Below are 23315 nucleotides of genomic sequence, written 5' to 3'. Positions count from 1 at the left end.
TGAGGTATTTCATGAATGCGATGGTGGTTTCTGATCCAAAAGACAAAAGCTCACCCAGGCAGCCCTTGGAAAGAGGAGAAAACTGGGGCTTATGCCAGGTATCTGGGGATCCTTTCTGTCTGGGACGCATATTCTCACTTGAATGTTGTATACAGTTGACCCTTGAACCACACGCGTTTGAACTGTGTGGGCCCACTCGTACACAGGTTTTTTTTCAATAAATACATAGTCAGCCCGCCTCATCTGAGGGTTCCCCACCCATGGATTCCACTGTGCATTGCAAACTGAATACATGATCCGTGGCTGGTTGAATCTGCAGACGTGGAACCTGCTGATACCTGGCACTTGAGCATCCCTGGATTGTGGTACCCACGCTGGCGTCTGGATGACTATATATCACGGTTACACTGTATCTTTTCCCTGCAACCCACAGTAGATTCCTCTGCATTGCCCTTTGGGGTTCTATGAGTCTACTTTACCAACTGACCTCTCACGGCCACAGTCAGTAAAAGAACTATTTGGCAACAGTCCTTAGTTCTTAGCCAGTGGGTGTGTCTACCAGCCTGGACGCCGGCCCAGGATTTCCAACATCCTCAACAGCGACGTGCCTTCACCTCCTCAGTAGGAATCCTTCAGGCTCAAGCCTGAGGCATCTGGGGGGTGACCTATGTGATGCCTGGAATCTGACTGAGACAAATGAGATTTTCTGTGAGCCAAGTTCTTCTTGTGGGAGAAATGTTGTAACCAGCAGCCTCCACGCGTTTCCGGTAGGTGTGGGGGCAGGTATGGGAAGAGGGAACTGAAACGCGGGAGGAAAGTGTTTCTGTCCACACAGCAACACGGGGGTGAGGCTGTGATCATTCCAGCTTGTCTCGCTGCTGGGGACTGCAAAACTGAAGAAGGAGCCCTGGACAGGCGGACATGCCACGATGCTCCCTAAACTACTTCCCCTCCTCTGCTTCAGTAAGTCTCGCAGGGCGATACACTGAGGATGAAGAAAATAACATAATGGGTGAGAGGTTTGGGTTGGGATTAGCGAGAGAAATAATGACATCAGCTTTGGTTACTGAGTGTATATCATGTATCAGAAATCTTGCTGAGTGCAACATATACATTCCCTCTAAACCAGTACTTAACAGACTTCAACTACTCTTGTTCCAGCTTCGTGATTTTTACTGACTGCCTCTACCGCCTGTACTTTATTGGCTTTGTGCTTCTAAGGCTGACTCAAACTTTTTTGCTTACATAAAGATATTTAAGTTACAGACTTTACATCATCAATACCATGAATAACAATCTGGTGAGAGGGAAACAATGTGAGGAGATTCTAACCATATACTGTTCCTTGTCGAACTTCTCAGGCTGAAACCTGCTATTTCTTTGCTAGAAAGGCAATTAGCCATGATCAAGATATATCGGAGGCTAGCTTCAAATAGGCTTTCTCGTTGATGTAATCAAAGACACTCTGAGAGTGCCTACTGCACGCTGTCAGCAATGCTTCAGTCATCCTCCCTTCCACCTAAAATCATCACATGTAACACCAGTGGGATATAGTCCATATTTGGGGAATGCCACCCCGATCCTTCCCCAAAACAACCAACCAACCAACCAGGATTAGGTCTACTTTTATGGCTCAGGAATCAAACCTGAATTTGCAGAATGAAGGGACATGCTTCGGATTGTACAGGTGGTATGTGGGGAAGCCAAATTCAACCCAGAAGGGTCTAGCTCCAAAAATGTTGTTTCCACTCAGCCACGATGAGAAATGAAGAGGGACACACACACACACACACGGGGTCTTTGGTATGGAAGCATCCTGGGCATGTTTGATGGGACTGGGGTTTGAAAAAAGCCTGAGGAGGTAAAAGATTACTGGTTCAGAATGTCCCCAGCTATGGAGCTAGGATGCAACATACAATGTGTGTTTCCAGAAACCAACAAAGCTTGGTATTCACAATAAAGCTGGAGAAGAGAGCTTGCCTCAGCATGGTCCTTTGCACCTGGCTTTCTCCTATCATCCTAATTCTCTGATCCCCAAACTTCAGACTACTCCACAGGGCATTCCTTACATCAGAGGCTTGTTTTAGAAAAACACATCTAGTTGTGTTTTCAGAGGGAAATGCAGGGCTGCAGCACACCTGCTGGAGACAGCTCCTGGACACACTATTTGCAGGACCTTGAGAAAATCGTGCCAGTATTTAAGTTTCCTCCTCTTTCAGGGTTAGCTTCACAATTAGGGTCAAGTGTGCATGACATGATCGCACATTGTCCACACTCAATAAGTGCTATTTTTTTATGTTTATTGTTCCTTTTTTTTTTTTTTTTTTTCCTCTGGCCACGGCATGCAGCATGCAGCATGCAGGATCTTAGTTCCCTGACTTAGGGATCGAACTCGTGCCCCCTGCAGTGCAAACTCAGAGTCTTAACCACTGGACCGCCAGGGAATTCTATGTTTATTATTCCGTTTATCATTCAGTCTTCTCTGAACTTGGTTAGGTACTGATTCCATTAACAATTTCTTCCAGAGATCTTTTAACCTTTTAACTTTTAAAAAGCTTCTCCTTTCAACCATATGCAAGTGTGTATTTCAGTGGTATTCTGGGCATTCACAATGTTGTACAACCATCACCCCAAACTCTTTCATCATCTCCGACATAAACTCTGTACTTGTTAACCAACAACCGGTTTCCTCTCTCTCCTCAGCCCCTGGTGATCTCTACTCTACTTTCTGTCTCCATGAATTTGCCTGTTCTAGGTACCTAATTTGAGTGGAATCACACAATATCTGTTTTTCTGTGTGTCTGGCAAATTTCACCTAGCCTAATGTTTTCAAGGTCCATCTATGTTGTAGTGTGTATCAGAATTTCACTTCTTTTTATGGCTGAATAGTATTCCATTATGTGTATACACCACATTTTAAAAAAATCCACTGATCTTTTGATGGACATTTGGGTCTTATCACCTTCTGGCTATTTCTTTCTTTGCTTTTTCAAAACATGAAACATAATATTTTTGATTGACCCATGCAATTCTAGCACAAGGCCTGGTAACCTCCGTTTTTCATTGCTAAGACATAAAACTGTTTAGTCCACGCAAGGGGGAAAAGAGGAAATCTCTTAGAAACACAGACCTAACCAACGCCCGTTGAGTTGGATCAATACCCTTCTTACAATAATGTTAGGAAACAGGCTTGATATTAATTTTAAAGGTTAACACTCAGGTAAACTTGTACGTACCACACCCAGGCATTAATGGCAGGATGGCTGTGAATGCCAGAAATACACGTAATCATTCTCACTTGGAAGTTTCTTCTAAGCCAATTGATTTTTTAAAATTGGCATAGAGTTGATTTGCAATGTGTGTTAGTTTCAGGTGTAGAGCAAAGTGATCCAGTTATATATATTACATATAATATTCTTTTTCAGATTCTTGTTCATTGTAAGCTAATTCAAGATAATGCCACGTGCTATACAGTAGGTCCTTGTTGATAATCTACTTTATATATTAGAAGTGTGTATATGTTAATCCCAAACTCCCAATTTATCCCTCCGCCCCCACCTCTCTGCTTTGATAACCATAACCTGTTTTCTATGTCTGCAAGTCTGTTTCTGTTTTGTAAATAAGTTCATTTGTATCATTTTTTTAAGAGTCCACATATAAGTGATACCATATGGTATATTTGTCTTTCTCTGTCTGATTTACATCACTTAGTATGATCATCTCTAGGTCCATCCATGTTGCTGCAACTGGCATTATTTCATTCTTTTTTATGGCTGAGCAGTATTCCATTGTATATACGTACCATATCTTCTTTTCCATTCATCTGTTAATGGACACCTAGGTTGCTTCCATGTCTTCATAAGCCAATTGATTTTGAATATCTATGTTGCAGTCTTGAGAAATGTTCTTCCAGGTTCAGTGAAAGCAGTGGTTTTCCACCTTGGCTGTGTACTTATATCGTCTAGGGGATTTTGAAAACATGGCGCCTGAGCCCTATTCCAAGTGATTTTGAATCAATGCTTTTGTGGTTTGGTCTGTGCACTGGACTTTTCAACAGCCCCCAGGGGAGGGCGATGTATAGTCAAGATTAAGAGCAACTGAGCTGGAGTGTCCTGCAGATGCAGATGTACGACAAGGGAAGGATGTACGGTTTCCCTTTCTTGGAACTCGTTTGGATTTTTTGAGGTCTGTTTCGGGGCACAAGCAGTGACCTTTGTTCTGTTCAGAGTACCAAAAGATGAAAAGAGACCATGGCAAAGATTGGCTCAGAAACTTTTCAGATGAAAGGCTAAGGTTGACTTCACTAGCCCGACCTCCCTCCCTCCTTTCCTTTCTTTTTTTTTTTTTAAAGATTTATTTTATTATTTATTTATTTGGCTGCATTGGGTCTTCATTGCTGCGCACAGGCTTTCTCTAGTTGTGGCGAGCAAGGGGCTACTCTTCATTGCAGTGCGCAGGCTTCTCACAGCAGTGTGGCTTCTCTTGTTGTGGAGCACAGGCGCTAGGCATACAGGTTTCAGTAGTGGCGGTGTGTGGGCTCAATAGTTGTGGCACATGGGCTTAGTTGCTCCATGGTACATGGGATCTTCCTGGCCCAGAGATCAAACCCTTGTCCCCTGCATTGGTAGGCAGATTCTTAATCACTGTGCCACCAGGGAAGCCCACCCTTTCTTTATTTTATTTCATTTATTTTCTTGGCTGTGTTGGGTCTTTGTTGCAGCATGTGGGGTGCTCTCTAGTTGCAGCGTGCAGGTTTTCTCTCTCTCATTGAGGCGCTCAGGCTTAGCTGCCCCATGGCATGTGGGATCTTAGTTCCTTGACCAGGGATCGAACTCACACCCCCTGCACTGGGAGGCAGATTCTTTACCACCAGACCACCAGGGAAGCCCCTTAACTAGTCCTTTCTAATGATAAGGTTTGCTCCATCTTTGGGCCAAGCTGTACTAACCAAATGGGTGCTGGTGATGATGGTGAGGTTTGGACATGGGCTTAACCTGGTGGAAGATGGAGAGAGGTGTGGCAAGAGTGCATCTCTTCACATCCATGTAAAACCTCTCTGACTTGTGCTTACACTGGGGCGTTTGTCAGTTAGTCAACGTGCACTTGATGAGGTCCTACTATGTGCCAGGACCTGCGTAGACAGGGGATGCTGAGGTCAACAGCATAGAGCCCCGCCCTCCAGGTGCTCACAGGTAGTGACCCCTTGTGTCTCTTGTGGTATAAGGTTAAGAATCTCCTGTGAATGCTCTTAAGAAATTACAACCGAATGGTTCTGTCTTAATTTATGTCACCCAAGGCACCAAATAACCTTTACACGGGGGTTCTTCTATACCGATGAGACCGTCCACAGACACTCAGGCCTACAAAGGGCCTTAGACAACATCGCAGGTGGGCCTGCGTCCCACTAAGGTCTCACTCTTTCCCATCTCTTTCAGGGTTCATGTGTCTGACCCCGGGTGTGAGGTGGAAGAATCTAGAAACTATAACTCAGGCTCTATTAGAAATGTGAGGGACCTCCCTGGCAGTCCAGTGGTCAGGACTCTGTGCTTCCACTGCAGGGGGCATGGGTTTGCTCCCTGGTCGGGGAACTAAGATCCCACATGCCATGCAGCATGGAAAGAAAGAAAGAGAGAGAGAGAGAGAAGAAATGTCAGGCTAAGAGTGGTTCAGGTAGAAAACAAGAGGATTAGTGGAATTTTTGTGGAAACAAGAAAGGCCCTGGAGCCTTGGGAGGTGACAGCAGTACAGGGAACCTCTGTGGGAAGTGATGGAGGAGCTGAGAGCAGAGCAGTAGCCAGAGGCCACGGTGCGGAAGTGACAGCTCCCACACGCATGAGCCCAGGACAGCCTCTCTGGGACCCGGAGGTGATGACACAGCCTCCACGAGGGTGCCTGTGTCTCAGGGATGATTCTTTGCAGGGCTGTGTGTTGGCCAAGAAGACACAGGAAGAGATGGTGAGTGTTTCTTCATAAACCCTCCTTGATCCTTCACCCCTCAAAGGCCCCACTTTCCCCTCACCCTTCCTGAAATGGGCTTCCTGAGGGCAAGTGAGTGGATCACATCCAGTCCTGAGATCTGCTTCCTTCCAGAGTCACTTCCCAAGCCCTCCCTCCGTGCCTGGCCCAGCCCGGTGGTACCTGCCCAGAGCAACGTGACCCTGCGATGCCAGACTCCCACCAAGGATGTCAACTTTGTTCTCAAAAAGGGAAGAGATGTCTTGGAGATCCTGAAACCACCTCACTCCACAGAGGGCCTGGCTGAATTTCACCTGACTCATCTCAACTCCAGACACGCTGGCGAGTACTCCTGTGAGTACTACAGGAAAGGGCACCCCCGCACAGGTTCACAGCCCAGTGACGTCCTGCTACTACTGGTGACAGGTGAGGAGGGGGTGCCTTCTCAGTCACAGTGACTAACAGTCTCCCTAGGGACAGGGAATGAGGGGGCAACCAGAGGAAGACAGGGGGCCGGAGACCGCATCCCCACTGTAGCGGGGCAGGGGGACATGGAGAAAGACAGGGACGGCCCTGAAACCTCGGTTTTATCCAGGGCTCGTAGGAGGGAAAATCTCCTTCCTGGAGTCAGAGAAGCAAGAGGGTGAGATCAGGGATCTGTCATCCCCCACCGCGTGAGAAGCCCCTGCCAGGAGAACAGGGGGAATGGGGACCCAAGGCTTCTTCCCGTGACCTCGGAGCCCTCCTTCTCTTGCAGGATATCTGCAAAAACCTTCCCTCCAAGCCCACCAAAGGGGTGTAGTGGCCGAAGGAGAAGACGTGACCCTGCAGTGCCAGAGGCCAGACACTGCAAGTGGGACTATAATGTTTGCTCTCCTGAAGGCAGGAGCGTCCGCACCTGTACAGCTCCGGACGCCAGCCGGGAAGGAGACAGACTTCTCCCTCCAGAACGTGCGAGTCAGCGACGCAGGGAGCTACAGCTGTGTGTACTACCAGACGAGGGCCCCTTTCTTGGCCTCACAACCCAGTGACCCCCTTGAGATTTGGGTGGCGGGTAAGGTTTTGCATGATTTGAGGACTTTTTAAAAACATGTATATAAGCGATGGACCTGTCGTCCGCTCTCATTTCTGTATCACTTGCACTGTCTCCTCTTTCTAACCTCTTTGCTTTCCTAACTTTCTACTCCTTTGCTTTGTTGCTGTTGTGCATTCTTGGTCCGTTTCTCACACTTTTCTTCAAAATGATCAAACCCATCACCATCGGAATTCCTTCTACCATTCTTGCATCTCTTCCGGTTTGGTTTATCCTGGCAACAGCAATTTTTGGTTTTTGTCCTCAGAATGGGGTGTGCCCACGACCTCCTGCTTTAGAGAAAGGGATGCAATATCTTTTCACTTCTCGTGACACGTCCTGTTTGAATTCTCCTGAGATGATTTTTGCTTCCTGGCAGAATTTTGCTCCCCTGGATGCGACATGCTCGCCATTTCTCAACTTTGTAAATTTCTCTTATGCTGCTGAGTCTTCCCACATGAACGTTTTATAATTAGAAATGAGGGTCTATGTGGTCAGTGCTGAGAGGTGCAGAGGGCTTACTGAGCAAGGTGGCGTCATTATGAACGTCTCCCGCTGGGTTCTGCCTGCAGGGAACATTGCTGGTGATGGGTGTAAATCTTTTTCTTAGTTTTTTTTAAATTTATTTGTTTTTTAATTTATTTATTTATTGGCTGCATTGGGTCTTCAATGCTGCACGTGGGCTCCCTCCAGTTGTGGCGAGCAGGGGCCACTCTTCATTGTGGTGGCGTCTCCTGTTGCGGAGCATGGGCTCCAGGCACGTGGGCCTCAGCAGTTGCGGCACACAGGCTCAACAGTTGTGGCTCATGGGCCCTAGAGCACAGGCTCAACAGATGTGACGCAGGGGCTCAGTTGCTCCGCGGCATGTGGGATCCCCCAGGAACAGGGATCGAACCTGTGTCCCCTGTGCCGGCAGGTGGATTCCCAACCACTGCGCCACCTAGGAAGTCCCTGGTGATGGGTTTAGAGGTGAACTTTGCACTGACTGGGATGTGTGTAGGGGAAGATACAAATGCAGGCTTCTCAGGACTTCCTGGTGGTCCAGTGGTTAAGACTCTGCCTTCCAATGCAGGGGGCGTGGGTTCGATCTGTGATCAGGGAACCAAGATCCCACATGCTGCAGAGTGCGGCCAAAAATTAAAAAAAACAAAACCCCAAAAAAACACAGGCTTCTCTTTAAGAACCAAGACCAATGCTAAGTTTGAGCCCTTTTTGGCTGAAGCTGAGATCCACCATGGTCTAGATGCTTAGCTACTAAGCTCAAATTTTCGACACTTGCTGCCTGCATAAAGGTTTGTGGGATGAAGGGGGGATGCAGATGAAGCGGCTGACTTATTTCAGCACTTTGTGGAGCAAGTCTGGTTTCTAGCATCGTGCCCAAGATGAATTCCTAATACATGGAAGGAGAAGGGGAAAAGGAAATGTGGGAAGGTGGAAATATGATAAAGGACAAATAACGGAAAGACAAATGGTAAGGCAGAGAGAATATAAAGGACAGAGGATGCAGGCGGAACCACTACAACGCTCATAAAATCCCATTTCTTTCCATGTAGGTAGAGCCGACCACTGGCCAGGAAAACCAGGTGGGCATGCGAGAGTCACATTTGGTGGATCCATGTGGGAAGGAGGGATACCCCTGCATGTCAGTGCTGATGCCCTTCTCTCTTTCAGCTCTCCCCCATACCATGAGCTCGGATTACACCTTGGGTAACCTCATCCGACTAGCTCTAGCTGCTGTAATAATGGTTATTACGGGGGCTTTCCTGCTTGAAGCCTGGTGTAACCAGAGGAGCCAACAAAGGGTGTCAGGTAAAAACAACAACAACTGAGCACTTCTTTTTTCTTTTTCCTTTAAGAACTTTTATTGAGATACAATTGACATACAATAAACTGCATATATTTAGAGTGTACAATTTGGTATCCTAATCTCCCAATTCATTTCCCCCCAACCTTCCCCACTTTCCCCACTTGGTGTCCATATGTCAGTTCTCTACATCTGGGTCTCTATTTCTGCCTTGCAAACCGGTTGATTTGTACCAATTTTCTATAGTCTGCATATATGTGTTCATATACGATATTTGTTTTTCTCTTTCTGACTCACTTCACTCTGTATGACATTCACTAGGTCCATTCATGTCTTTACAAATGTCCCAATTTCATTCCTTTTTACAGCTGAGAAATATTCCATTGTATATATGTACCACATCTTTTTTATCCATTCATCTGTTGATGAACATTTAGGTTGCTTCCAAGTCCTGCCTATTGTAAACAGTGCTGCAATGAACAGTGGAGTGCATGTGTCTTTTTGAATTATGGTGTTCTCTGGGTATGTGCCCAGGAGTGGAATTGCTGGGTCATATGGTAACTCTATTTTTAGTTTTTCCAAGGAACCTCCATACTGTTCTCCATAGTGGCTGTATCAATTTACATTCCCACCAACAATGCAAGAGCGTTCCCTTTTCTCCACACCCTCTCCAGCATTTACTGTTTGTAGATTTTCTGATGATGCCCATTCTGACCGGTGTGAGGTGATACCGCATTGTCGTTTTGATTTGCATTTCTCTAATAATAAGTGATGTTGAGCAGCTTTTCATGTGCCTCTTGGCCATTCGTATGTCGTCTTTGGAGAAATGCCTATTTAGGTCTCCTGCCCATGTTTTGATTGGGTTGTTTGTTTTTTTGATATTGAGCTGGATGAACTGTTTATATATTTTGGAGATTAATCCTTTGTCTGTTGATTCCTTTGCAAATATTTTCTCCCATTCTGAAGGCTGTCTTTTCATCTTGCTTATAGTTTCCTTTGCTGTGCAGAAGCTTTTAAGTTTCATTAGGTCCCACTGAGCACTTCATTTCATGGGCTGGTGTAGTGATATAGGGTTCTTCAATCTCTACCCTCTATCACAGAACCTCTGTTTCGCAACATGGGCACAAATGGCTGTAGATGGGATATGTCTTCACTTTGTCAATGAAAACATGTTGCCTGCCATGTCGTAAACAGAGGATGTTGCAGCCATCAAACCACCACATTACCGTCCCCCCAAGGGTGAGCCCTGAGGGAACTCAGGATGAGAAAGCACAGGATGCTGGCCCCGGAGAGCTGAGGGACACATGAAAGGAATGATTTCAATGAGCCCTGACTTTCGCATCTTCCCATACACAGAGAAAGTGCTGAATTCCTTAAAACTTGAGATATCTGGTTTTCTTTAACTAACAGTAATTTTCTGATATTCCAACTACCTGATCTTTGTTGCACAAACTCCTATATCTCCTGGCTCCTGCCTTGTCTCTTGGGAAGTAGTCTCTCTGAGCTTTCTGAAATGCTGCAGCGTGGGCTGAAGTCTTTAGTTTTGTCCACCAAATGAAACATAATTCTCAACTTTTAGGTGGTACACTCAGTTGACAACTCTGTGTGACTGTTCTGTTCAGGGCAGGAACATTTAGCATTTCTTTTCCTTTCCCACTAAACAGGATTTGATGCCCCAATCATTGTGGAAGAGGAAAAAAAGCAGGTACCATCATACTTTTCAAACATCCCTAGATATAAAGGATGGGGAGATGGCGTAGTGTTCTCCTGGGTTGAGAACCTGTGTTTGGGTCTGTGAACAATAATATTCTTTCTCTTCCTCCCGCCCCTGATCTCAGGTTGGTCTCTACCCACAAGTCCCACAGGTCCCCAGAAAGACAATGAGTGCTGGATCAAACTGGACCTGATGTTTCTTGACTGTTCTGGGGAACCAGCATTCTCAGCTCCATTGAGAGCTCCCCCCAGGACAAGATGATGGTTTCCTCTTCCTGTCATCTTCACCAGGGAGGGGACAGGAATGAGCATGACGACACATCTGATCATCTTTGAATGACTTTAAAAATGTCTTAAAACTTCAGCATCACACCTGTGGCATGTGGATTTGCATCTGCAGGAAAGTGTTCTTCCACTGAAAAGTGGGAAAAACACTGCTTCCAGTATAACGTATGTTATTGCTCCCCTCCACTCTCTGTATTTTGTACTTCTGTGCCAGCAACTGTCATATATTAAAATTTCCATGTTTACCACACATATTATTTAAATTTTATTTATTCTCAACATTTTGCCCAATTTGAAGAGAATTTCACTCTATTCCATGGCATCCACTTGCTCTTGAGTTGTACCTAGCATTTCTGGTGCAGGTATAAAATGTCATCCATTCTGTTTTCATTTTCAAGATCTGTTTTGTTTCTCGTTAATAATCTGGTTCTTTTTCATAAATACTCATTCTTAACTTAAAACTACCATCTCCTCTCTTATAACTGGAGTTGTTTTTTTTTTTAAATGATGTGGGTATTTACACAGCATCCTCCTCTAGTGATTTTTTTTAAAAAATAAAGTTTTATTGGCTGCGTTGAGTCCTCGTTGCTGCGCACGGGCTTTCTCTAGTTGCAGTGAGCAGGGGCTACACTTCACTGCGGTGCTTGGGTTTCTCAGTGCGGTGGCTTCTCTTGCTGTGGAGCTCAGGCTCAAGGCACATGGGCTTCAGTAGTTGTGGCTCACAGGCTCCAGAGCGCAGGCTCAGTAGTTGTGGCGCACGGGCTTAGCGGCTCCACGGCATGTGGGATCTTCCCGGCCCAGGGATGGAACCCATGTCCCCTGCGTTGGCAGGCGGATTCTTAACCACTGCACTGCCAGGGAAGCCCATAACTGGAGATTTCCTTAGGAAAATCGAGTTCTGATTACGGGAGAAACCAACCTCTGGGTTTAATTCCTCACTTCATCTGCTTCTTTTCATTGCACTGGCTGTCATCAAGGTCACAGATGAGTCTTGTTTTTCCTCTCTTCATCACAGTTGAGATCTTCCTTCCACGGCTGCTGTAGATGTACATACCATGAGGTACGGGAGCCTGTTTCTGTCCACCACACCCTTCAGTGTGCGGGGGGTAAAAACTGTGGGTTTTCCCGGCGCACACATCCTGTGGCCAGTGTTCTCAGTGTGAAAACTCCTGGTAGCCTCAGGCACCAGGAGAATCTTTTTTTTCCCCACACAATTAGTAAAAGCCATGGATCCTTCTGAGAATGCACTCTTTGGCTGCTTCCTGATCAAGCGCAAATCAAACTGGACAGGACTTTGGATTTACAGCCAGCACGGTTGTACCTCAAATACACAGCCGTTGCTCACCCCCCAACCTTCCTGCTGCAGTCTCCACCCTGGCCTCACAAGGCACAGCTTTTAGCTATGCTTCACGTCCTAATACATAACTGTCCACATCTGTTTTATTTTATTTACTTATGTTTTGGTTGCACCGCGCGGCTTGTGGGGTCTTAGTTCCCCGACCAGGGACTGAATCCGGGCCCTTGGCAGTGAGAGCGCAGAGTCGTAACCACTAGACCGCTGGGGAACGCCCCATGTCTATTTTAGATTGCATTTTTTGTCTTCAATCATACCCTGCATGTATTTGAAATCATTATAGATTCACAGGAAGCTGGAGAAATAGCTCAGATACTTGCGCCCTTCACCTGGTTTCTCCCAATGATCCACGATTCCCCCACAACAATGTAAAATCCAAGAAGCTGACATTAGGCAGATGACATGATGCTCTACGTGGAAAACCCTAAAGACTCCGCACAGAAACCATCAGAACTAAGAAATGAATTCACCAAAGCTGCAGGGTGCAAGATTAGTATATAGGAATCTATTGCTTTTCTATACACTAATGATGAACTATCAGAAAGCAAAAGTAAAAAAAAAAAAATCCTGTTTAAAATCACATCAAAAAAGAAAAAAAATCCAGGAATAAACTTAACCAAAGAGGTGAAAGACCTGCACTCTGAAAACTATAAAACACTGACGAAGGAAACTGAAGATGATTCCAAGGAATGGGGATTAGAAGTATTAACAGTTAAAGTGGCCATATGACCCAAAGCAGTCTACAGATTTAATGCAATCCCTATCAAAATACCCATGACATTTCTCAAAATCTAGAACAAATACTCCTAAAATTCACATGGAACCACAAAAGACCCTGAATTTGCAAAGCAAGCTGGAGAAAAAATGGCTATCATCAAGAAGTCTATAAATAAGAAATGCTGGCGAGGAGGTGGAGAAAAGCGAACCCTGGTATGCTGTTGATGGGAATGTAAATTGGTGCAGCCGCTGTGGAAAACAGTATAAAGCTTCCTCAAAAAAAAATAAAAATAGAACTACCATATGATCCAGCAAGTCTATTCCTGTGTATATATCTGGAAAAAAAATGAAAACACTATTTTGAAAAGATACATGCGCCCCAATGTTGATAGCAGCACTGTCTACAATAACCAAGATATGGAAGCAACCCAATGTCCACCAACAGATGAACAGATAAAGAAGATGTGGTATGCACACACACACACACACACTCACACACACGCGTGCACACACGCAGGAATATTTACGAGCCATAAAAAATAACGAGATTCTGTCTTTTGAAACAACATGGATGGACCTAGAGAGTATTATGCTTAGTGAAATAGATCAGACATTATCACTTACATGTGGAATCTAAAAAATAAAACAAATGAATGAATACAAAGCAGAAACAGACTCATAGGATACAGAAAGTAAACTGGCAGTTACCAGTGGGGAGAGGGAGACGGCGGGCGGGGGGCAAGATAGGCGTAGGGCATTAAAAGGCACAAATTACTATGTATAAAATACGTAAGGTACAAAGATGTATTGTATAGCACAGGGAATACAGCCAACATTATAAAATAACGTTAAATGGAGTAAAATCTATAAAAATACCGAATCACTATGTTACCCCTGAAACTAATATTATAAATCAGCTATACTTCAATTAAAAAGTGGAAAAACATTAAAATGTTGCTTGGTCTTCAGGGAAGTTCTTATATTTATTCTAGTGGTTATCACTGTAATTATACCTTTATAAACGCCTGCGGCTATGTTTTTTAACTTTACTTTCTAAAATCTGATTTATCAGCTTTTTTTCAATATCCTTTTTTTTTAAAGCTCTTTATTGGAATATAATTGCTTTACACTCTTGTACCAGTTTTCAAAGTACACCAAAGTGAATCAGCTGTAGTTATACATATATCCCCATATCCCCTCCCTCCGCTCAATAACCTTTAAAATCTATCTCTTGCTATATAATCACAGGAATTAAATTTTTTTTCCTCTTTCACTATCCATTCTCCTCTCATTTTTATCTTTTAAAAAATATTTATTTACTCACTTATGTATTTTGGCTGTGCTGGGTCTCAGATGCAGCATGTACAATCTTTGTAGCGGCATGCAGCATCTTTAGCTGTGGCATGCGAACTCTTAGTTGTGGCATATAAGCAGCAACTAGTTCCATTACCAAGGCTGGAACCCGGGCCCCCTGCACTGGGAGAAAGGAATCTTACCCACTGGGCTGCCAGGGAATTCCCTCTCCTCTCATTTTTAAAGTTGCAATATTTCTACTTTGTCATAAGATGACATTTGTACAATCGTCTTCCCCCATCCCCCCCATCACTGTTGTAGTCTTACATGTCCATTTATTTATTTTTAACTGATTAGGAATTTTAAGAAACCATCGTCCCAGAAGCAATGGGACCAAGTGCAGTATGCATCTAGGTGCTTCCCAGTTTCTGTTCTCCGATTCCTCAGTGGAGTGGGTTCCGCTATCCATTGACCAGGAAATATACAACTGGGCTTTTTTAAAAATGTTTTTATTTTTTTAATTTATTTATTTGGCTGCTCCAGGTCTTGGTTGCAGCAAGGCGGATCTTTAGTTGCGGCATGAATGTGGGATCTAGTTCCCTGACCAGGGGTCAAACCCGGGCCCCCTGCATTGGTAGCATGGAATCTTAACCACTGGACCACCAGGGAAGTCCCTATACAAGTGGGCTTTTGCCTTTAGGAGAGTTAGAGTTGGGGGAACCACTGGAAGAAGAGGGAGGACTATCCCTCCATGGCCCGTGCTGGACATTCTTTCAGCTTCCTCAGGCATCGCCTCTGGAAACGACACCAAGATTAACCTCATTCAGCTGGGCGTGGCTGCCCCCTCTGTGACGAGGGCTTTCCTGGCTGACGCCTGGCACAGCCAGGAGGTGTCTCTACGTGGATGCGTGTAGAACACCGAGCACTTCCCTTTCTCATGACGTGTTCAAACGACACGGGGTTCTTGAAATACCAAACTTTATTTGTGGGGACTTCCTATGTTACCAACAGTGGCGCTACTGGTATTTCAGGTGGGATATTTCTTTACCCTATAGGACTGATTCACTGTAAGAACGTTCTGCATCTCCGTCCATCACTCATCAAACAGCAGCTGAAGCCCCAATCGCCATGAAGACTAACAATGAACACTCTCATACCTTTCCAAGCATCCCTAGAATGGAAGATGGGGAGTGGGGCTGCTCTTCCCCTGGTGGGAAACCTGTGTTTGGAGGCCAGGAGAAATAATATTTCTCCTCTTCCTCCCTCTCTTGATCCCTCTTGGTCCTTCTCTACTCATGGGACCCGCAGCTGCCCAGGGAAGTGATGGGTGCTTGATCGAATTACACCCACTAACCCTGAAGAGCATCCCATGGAATCGGCAACCTCACGTCTATTGAGAGCCACTCCAGGAGAAGATGATGGCTTACTCTTCTGCACACCTCACCTGGGGCAGAGACAGGACTGAGCATAAAAACTCATGCAATAAATCATTCCTTTATGCAACACTGACCATCCCCTACCACACGGACCATCCCCTACCACACGGACCATCCCCTACCACACGGACCATCCCCTACCGATACGACACGCCGCTTGGGTCACAAGCCAATTCCCATGCATGTGTGGCCCTGCCTCTGGGACCATTATTCTATTTATGTCATCTTTGTGTCCTCATTTTGCCCTTTCCTGATAACTAACGAGGTTGAGCATCCTCTCACGTCCTATTGGCCTGTTACAAAATAAAAATCTATTATAAAATAAAATTAAAAATTTTTTTCTATTGGCCTTTTTAATGTATCATCAATGAAATATCTGATTAAATATTTCCCCATTTTTAATTGGGTTGTTTATTTTCTTAATATTGAGCTGTAAAAATATATATATTCTGATACAACAGTTTACGTCAAGGCTGTAACTGACATTTGCAGAACACATCCATCAACGACAGGAGAATATACATTCTTTTCAAGTGTCCAGGAAATCTCCACCAAGGTAGACTATATCCTGAGTCATAAAAAACCTCAACAAATTTAAAATAACTGAAACAACACTGAGTATGTTCTCTAACCATAATGGAATCAAACCAGAAATCAATAACAGGAAGATAAAAGGAAAATCTCTAAACACTCACAAATTAAACACTATACATCTATATAATCCACAGTTGAAAAGAGGAAGTCTCAATAAAAATCTTTAAAATGCACTGAGCAGGGCTTCCCTAGTGGTGCAGAGGTTAAGAATCCTCCTGCCAATGCAGGGGACACAGGTTCGAGCCCTGGGCCAGGAAGATCTCACATGCCGAGGAACAACTAAGCCCATGCACCACAACTATTCTAGCCTGTGCTCTAGAGCCCTCGAGCCACAACTATTGATCCCATGTGCCACAACTACTGAAGCTCATGCACCTAGAGTCCATTCTCCGCAACAGGAGAAGCCACCACAATCAGAAGCCCATGCACTACAACGACGAGTAGCCCCCGCTCACCACAACTAGAGAAAGCCCGTGTGCAGCAACAGACCCAACGCAGCCAATAAGTAAATAAATAAATAAATTTATTTTAAAAAATGCACTGAGCAAAGTGAAAATAAAAATAACAAAAATCTGTAGGATACAGATACATAGGTGCTGAACATTTACAGTTCACATTAGAAATGGGGAAAATTCTAAGTTCACACTTTAAGAAAAAGAAAACTAAAATAAAAACAGAAGGAAGAAAGCAATAAATATAAGAGAATAAATTAATAAAATTGAAACGAAAATAGAGGAAATCAATGAAATCAAAAAAACTGACACTTTGAAAAGATCAACTTGAAAAACCTCTAACAAGACGGACAAAGGTAAACAGAAGGAAGCCACAAATTACCAACATTACGAGTAAAACAAAGGATATCACTACCGCGCCTACAGCCATTCAACGGATAACAAGAAAATACTACCAACAACTCTACATATATAAATTCAATAAATGAGATGAAATGAACTAACTCCTTGAACCATAAACAACCAAAACACCCAATATGAAATAATTTTGACTAGTTATATAGCTATTTCTTAAAAATTGAATTTGTAATTTAAAAGACTCTGCATAAAGAAATCCTTGGGGCTGGCTTTGTCAATGCTGCGCACTGGAGTTTTTAACGGTGATAAATAATTACTCGTTGGTTAAGCCACCCAGTGTGCGGTATTCTCTTAGAGCAACCTGAGCTGACAAAGACACGTACAAATGCAGCTGTATGTGGGACAGGGGAGGAATGTGTGTTTTCCCTTTTCCATTGGACTTTGAAGTTTGTTTTAGGGCACTGAGCAGTAAACATTATTCTGTTCAGAGTCTCAAGGAATGAAAAGAGACAATGGAGAAGACTGGTTCAGAAACTTTTCAAGACCAAAGCTAAGTTGTCACATGTAGTTCTTTCCAATGATAGGGTTTTCTCCATCTTTGAGTCAAATTTTATCCTATCAAATGGATGTGGGTGACTATGGTGTGGTGTTGGAAGCGGAATTACTTGGTGGAAGAAAGACAGGAAGTTATTGTGAGGGTACCTCCTTTCACACCCTTACAAAATCTCTGTGAGTCATGTTTAAACTGAAGCACTTCATTGGTCAGTCAACGTGCATCTGAGGTCCTACTATGTGCCAGGACCTCCACAGCCATGGGATACTGAAATGAATGGTCAGAGTCCCTGCCTTCCAGGTGAGTGACATCTAGTGTCTCCCATGGCTAGAAGCACATACACGTCAAAAAACTCTCAGGATGTTACAACCAGAGGGATGTCAGCATCATGGCAGCATGAATCATTCCTTCTTTTTCTCCCCTTCAGTTCACAACCAGTGGGACCGCCATAACCAAACAGAAGCATCTCTGCACAGCACACCAGCACAACCAAGAGATCTGGCGGCGTCAGTGGCGGCAGCAGCGCTGGCGGTGGCTGCACTGGAGGCAGAGGTGTCCTCTCTAGCAGAGAGGCTGGAAAGCGAAAGGGGCGGAGTGAAAGTCTTCCCGGCCACGCGGCTGCAGCTGCAGGCTCCCAACGCTCCTCAACCACACCCCGGATTCTGAAGACAGACCTCTGTGAGGCGGGGGAAGGAAAGGAAAGGGGAGCAGACAAAGAGAACTGAAGGAAAGCATTTCCTCCTGTCTGCCCCAGCCTTCTGGCAAGAGATCTGCCTATACACCTCTGGGAGAGCCCCCCCCCCCGCAACTTGAGGATCCCCCTTACTGGGCCATGGGCACACCCAAACTCAAATGCTAAGCACACCCACCCCACTCTGCCACCATCCGTTTTTCCCTCTGCCAACTTTTTTTTAATGTGCTCCCAACCGCAGCAGCCAGGCTGCATTAAGAGAAACCAAACACTTGTGCTACAGCGCCACCTTCTGGAAACCAAAAGAAGGCTCCCAAATACCAACCTCATGAACTGTCAGAATCACAGCAGAAGCACCTGCCATCCCAAAGTCCCAGGTGGTGACGCCTGTGACAGCGGTGACATCAGCAGCAGCAAGGCACCAGTGATCCCACAGGCACAAGCAGTGACAACAAGGGTACCTGGCGATACCTCTAGCAGAGGCTGTTGGGGGAGTGGAAAGTGCCGATTCTCAAATATAGCCAGAGGCAACTCGGGTAAGACAAACCAAAACCCTGTGCTATAGTGCCACCTACTGAAAAAGAAAGGCCTCTAATTACTAACCTGTTGAACTGTTAGAATCAAGTAAAAAAAATTTTTTTTTTACCTAAAGAAGAAAGGTGTTTGCTACTTCAAATGCACCAGCAGAGGACCAACTCATCAAGCGCCATGAAAAACCACAGTAACACACTACTACAAAAAGAAAATAACAACTCTCCAGAAACAAAAGTCATGGAACGTGACTGATATGGAATTCAAAACAGTTGTCATGAAGAAACTCGACGAGTTACAAGAAAACTCAGAAAGGCAGCTCAAGGAGTTCAAGAATAAAATTAATGAACAATGGATGGACCTAGAGACTACCATACCAAGCGAAGGAAGTCAGACAAAGACAAATATATGATACCACTTATACGTGGAATCTAAAAAAAAAAAAAAAAAGATACAAATGAACCCATTTACAAAACAGAAACAGACTTACAGATTTAGAAAACAAACTTATGGTTACCAAAGGGGAAGGGGGGGAGGATAAATTAGGAGTTTGGGATAAACATATACACACAGCTATATATAAAACAGATAATCACCAAGGACCAGCACAGGGAACTCTACTCAGTACTCTATAATAACCTATATGAGAAAAGAATCTGAAGAAGAATAGATACATGTATAACTGAATCACTGTGTTGTACACCTGAAACTAACACAACATCCTAGTCTGTACTCCAATATAAAAAAAAAAAAAAAGACTGAGTACTAAGTGCTGGCAAAAAAATAAATATAATTAACAGAAGGAATACTTTATTAAAGAGATTAAAAGACTAAAAAAGAACCCAACAGAAATTCTGGAGCTAGAAAGAATAAACAAGATAAAGAATGCATTAGAAATGCATTGGAAATTGAGCAGACTGTATGGAAGAGAGAATGAGCAAGGTCAAAGAAATCTAGAAATGATACAGGCAGACGAGGAGAAAGAACTAAGATCTTAAAAAATGAGGAAATCCTACAATAGCTATCTGACCCCATGATGCCAGGCAACATTAGGGTCACGGGTATCCCAGAAGAAGAGAGGGAGAAGGGAGCAGAGAGTTTATTAAAGAAATAATAGCAGAGACATCCCCAAATTTGGGGAAGGAACTGGATGTTCATGGAGCTAACTCAATGCAAAAAGACCTGCTCCAAGACGTATTATATTAAAACTGTCAAAAATCAATGACAAAGAAAGAATTTTCAAGGTAGCCAGGGAATAAGGATGGTAATCTATGAAGGAACTAGGCGATCAGCAGATTTCTCAGCAGAAGCTACAAGCCAGGAGAGAGTGAAGTGACACTCTCAAAATACTGAGAGATTAAGAACTGTGTATCCACCCAAGAATACACTACCCAGCAGAGTTATCTTTCCAATATGAATTGGAAATAAAGGCTTTCCCAGACAGAAAAAAAGCTGACAGAGTTCAACACTAAAGCGGCCTTACAAGAAGTGTTGAAAGGAGCTCTTCTGCATGAAACAAAAAAGCAAAAAGTACACAGAATGTTGAGTAGGGTGACAGACATATCAGAAAACTGCAATTCTGTATCAACAATACATTGTTAAATACTAAATTATAGAATAAGGGTTAAAAGGAAAAATTAATAAAAATAACCATAGCCACTTCAATTTGGCAACAGGCTCACAACATAAAAAGGGATAATCTGAGACAACAAAAACAGAAAAGGGAAAGAGGAAAAGGATAGAACCGTATAGGCAAATGAAGGTAAGATGATATCAGCAGAAAAAGGACTATTTCATCTATGGGACATTTTATACAAACCTCATGGGAACCACAGCACATATATCTAGAGCAGAGGCAGGAAATGGAAAAAAAGAAGAAACTAAGAAGACTATCATAGAAAAGCACTAAACTGAAATGGCAGACAGAAACCCACACCAAAAGAAAAAATGGAGATATAGAACAACCAGAAAACAAAAGATAAAGTGGCAGGACTAGCTCCTCACCTCTCAATAATTACCCTAAATGTAAATGAATTGAATTCACCAATCAAAAGACACAAAGTGGCTGGATGGATTAAAAAAAAACAAACAAACCCAAGACCCAACCATATGCTTCCTCCAGGAGACTCATTTCTGGGTTTCTAAAGACAAACACTGGCTCAAACTAAGGGATGAAAGATGATCTTCCAAACAAATGTCAGCCAGAAGAAAGTGGCTGTAACCACACTCATATCAGACAAAACAGACTTCAAGCCAAAAAAGGTAACAAGAGACAATAACAGACATTATATAATGACAAAGGGAACAATTCATCAAGAAAACAGAACACTTAATATATAGGCACCTAACACAGAAGGGCCAAAATATATAAAGCAATCATCAACAGACCTAAAGGAAGAAAGCAACAGCAACACATTGATAGTAGGGGACTTTAACACCCCACTTACATCAATGGTAGATCATCCAGACAGCAAGTCAACAAGGAAACAACAGCCTTAAACAAAACATTAGAGCAGATGGATTTGACAGATTTGTACAGAACATTCCACCCAAAAGCAGCAGAATACACATTCTTCTCAAGTGAATGTGGAACTTTCTCAAGGATAGACCATATGTTAGGACAGAAAACAAGTTTCAATAGGTTTAAGACTGAAATTGTATCAAGCATCTTTTCCAACCACAGTGGTATGAAACTAGGAATCAGCAACAAGAAGCTGAAAAAATCACAAATATATAGAGACTGAACAACATGCTACGGTAACAACTATTGGGTCAGGAAAGAAATCAAAAGAGAAATTTAAAAATAGCTGAAGATAAATGAAAATGAAAATATAATATACAAAAATCTTTGGGATGCAGCAAAAGCTTAACTTCTAACAGTGAAATTTATAGCAATGCAGGATTTCCTCAAGAAACAAGAAAAATCTCAAGAAACAATCTAACTTTACACTTAAAGTAATTAGAAAAAGAACAAAGCCCAAAGTCAGTAGAAGCAAGGAAATTAATAAAGATAAGAATGGAAAGAAATTACACAGAAACTAAAAAGACAATAGAAAAGATCAATGAAACTAAAAGCTAGTTATTTGAAAAGATAAACAAAATGGATAAACCTTTAGCCAGACTAAAAAAGAGAGAAGGCTCAGGTAAATAAAATCAGAAACAAAAGAGGAGAAATTACAATGGATACCACAGAAATACATTTTTCCAAAGAGGACATCCAAATGGCCAACAGGTACATGAAAAGATGCTCAACATCACTATTAGGGAAATGTAAATTCAAACCACAATGAGCTAACAGCTCACACCTGTTCCAAGGGCTCTCATCACAAAGACAAGAGACAACAGGTGCTGGTGAGGATGTGGTGCAAAGGGAAACCTATACAGTGTTAGTGGGAATCTAAATTGGTCCAACCACTATGGAGAACAATATGGAGGTTTCCTCCCAAATTAAAAATAGACCTACCATATGATCCAGCAATTCCACTCCTGAGCATATACCCAAAGGAAATTAAAACAGGATTTTGAGGCGATATCTGCACTCCCATGTTTATCGCCACATTATTCACAATAGCCAACATACGGAAACAACCCAAACAGATCAACAGCAGACGAACGGGTAAAAATATGTGGTGTATGTACACAATGGAATATTATGCAGCCATAAGAAAGGAGGACATCCTGCCATCCTGGCAACATGGGTGGCCCCTGAACTCATAAGCGAAGTGAGATAAGTCAGGCAGAGAAAGCAAGTACTCTATGATACCACTTATAGGTAGAATCTTAAAAAGTCAAACCTGTAGAAAACAGAGTAAACCTGTGGTTACAGAGGCTGGGGGTGGGGTGGGGTGGGGGGTTTAAGGGTACATATCTGTAAGGAGTAGTAAATAAGCCACAGAGACCTAACGCTCAGTATAACGAACATAAACAGTGACACTAAGTATAATTATACAATGTGATAAATAAAGCTACAACAGTATATACATGCATCAAAGTCGCTACAACAGTATATACATGCATCAGAGTCACAGCTGTACCCCTTAAATGTACACAAGGTTACATGTGAAATCTATTCAATGAAAAAAAATGACACGACCGAGTGAGCACGCCGAGCATGTCCTAGTTTAAGACTTTTAAAAGTACTACATTGGTTACATGAACAGCAAGCTCTGGAGGAAAGAACCCCTTCCACGCTTAGGGCGCTCTCTGGGATGCCACACCCACAGCACCTGAAATCAAAGAACCCCTTCTCCTCCAGCAGGACTGAGGCCGCGGGAGAGGGAATACAGGGCCTCGCGCAAGCGCCCCCACCTCCAGCGCCGTGAAGGGCGCGGGCAGCCTCACCTGCGCGCCCCCTAAACACACACACACACACACACCTGCTCGCCCCTCCGCGCCCAGGCCCGCCAGAGGCGACAGGGCTGCACCTCGAGGGCGCGGGCGGCGGCTTCCGACGGCGGGGCTCGAGAGCATCCTCCCGCCCCACCTGGCGACTCCGGTTGTCGTCGGGG

General features: G+C 43.8%; 1 protein-coding gene across 1 annotated transcript; it reads left to right on the top strand.

Annotated features, from left to right (window-relative positions):
- The first annotated feature begins 929 nt into the window (after positions 1 to 929).
- LOC130838175 (T-cell-interacting, activating receptor on myeloid cells protein 1-like) lies at positions 930 to 18251 on the top strand. The gene is made up of 6 exons (XM_057710916.1): positions 930 to 963; positions 5920 to 5955; positions 6091 to 6381; positions 6713 to 7009; positions 8699 to 8836; positions 18013 to 18251. Exons 1-6 carry the CDS (start codon positions 930 to 932, stop codon positions 18249 to 18251), a joined length of 1035 nt encoding a protein of 344 aa, XP_057566899.1.
- The last annotated feature ends 5064 nt before the right edge of the window (positions 18252 to 23315 follow it).

This window comes from Hippopotamus amphibius, chromosome 16 (genome assembly GCF_030028045.1).
Source record: "Hippopotamus amphibius kiboko isolate mHipAmp2 chromosome 16, mHipAmp2.hap2, whole genome shotgun sequence".
Taxonomy (NCBI): Eukaryota; Metazoa; Chordata; class Mammalia; order Artiodactyla; family Hippopotamidae; genus Hippopotamus; species Hippopotamus amphibius.
This window is presented reverse-complemented; position numbering and strand designations above follow the sequence as displayed.

Bases quoted from the DNA above. Each gene is read 5' to 3' on its own strand.
- LOC130838175 (XM_057710916.1), top strand. From the start codon at position 930: ATGCTCCCTAAACTACTTCCCCTCCTCTGCTTCA. The intron at 5,956-6,090 runs GTGAGTGTTTCT...GCTTCCTTCCAG, and splicing joins AGAAGACACAGGAAGAGATG to AGTCACTTCCCAAGCCCTCC. The intron at 8,837-18,012 runs GTAAAAACAACA...TCTCCCCTTCAG, and splicing joins GAGCCAACAAAGGGTGTCAG to TTCACAACCAGTGGGACCGC.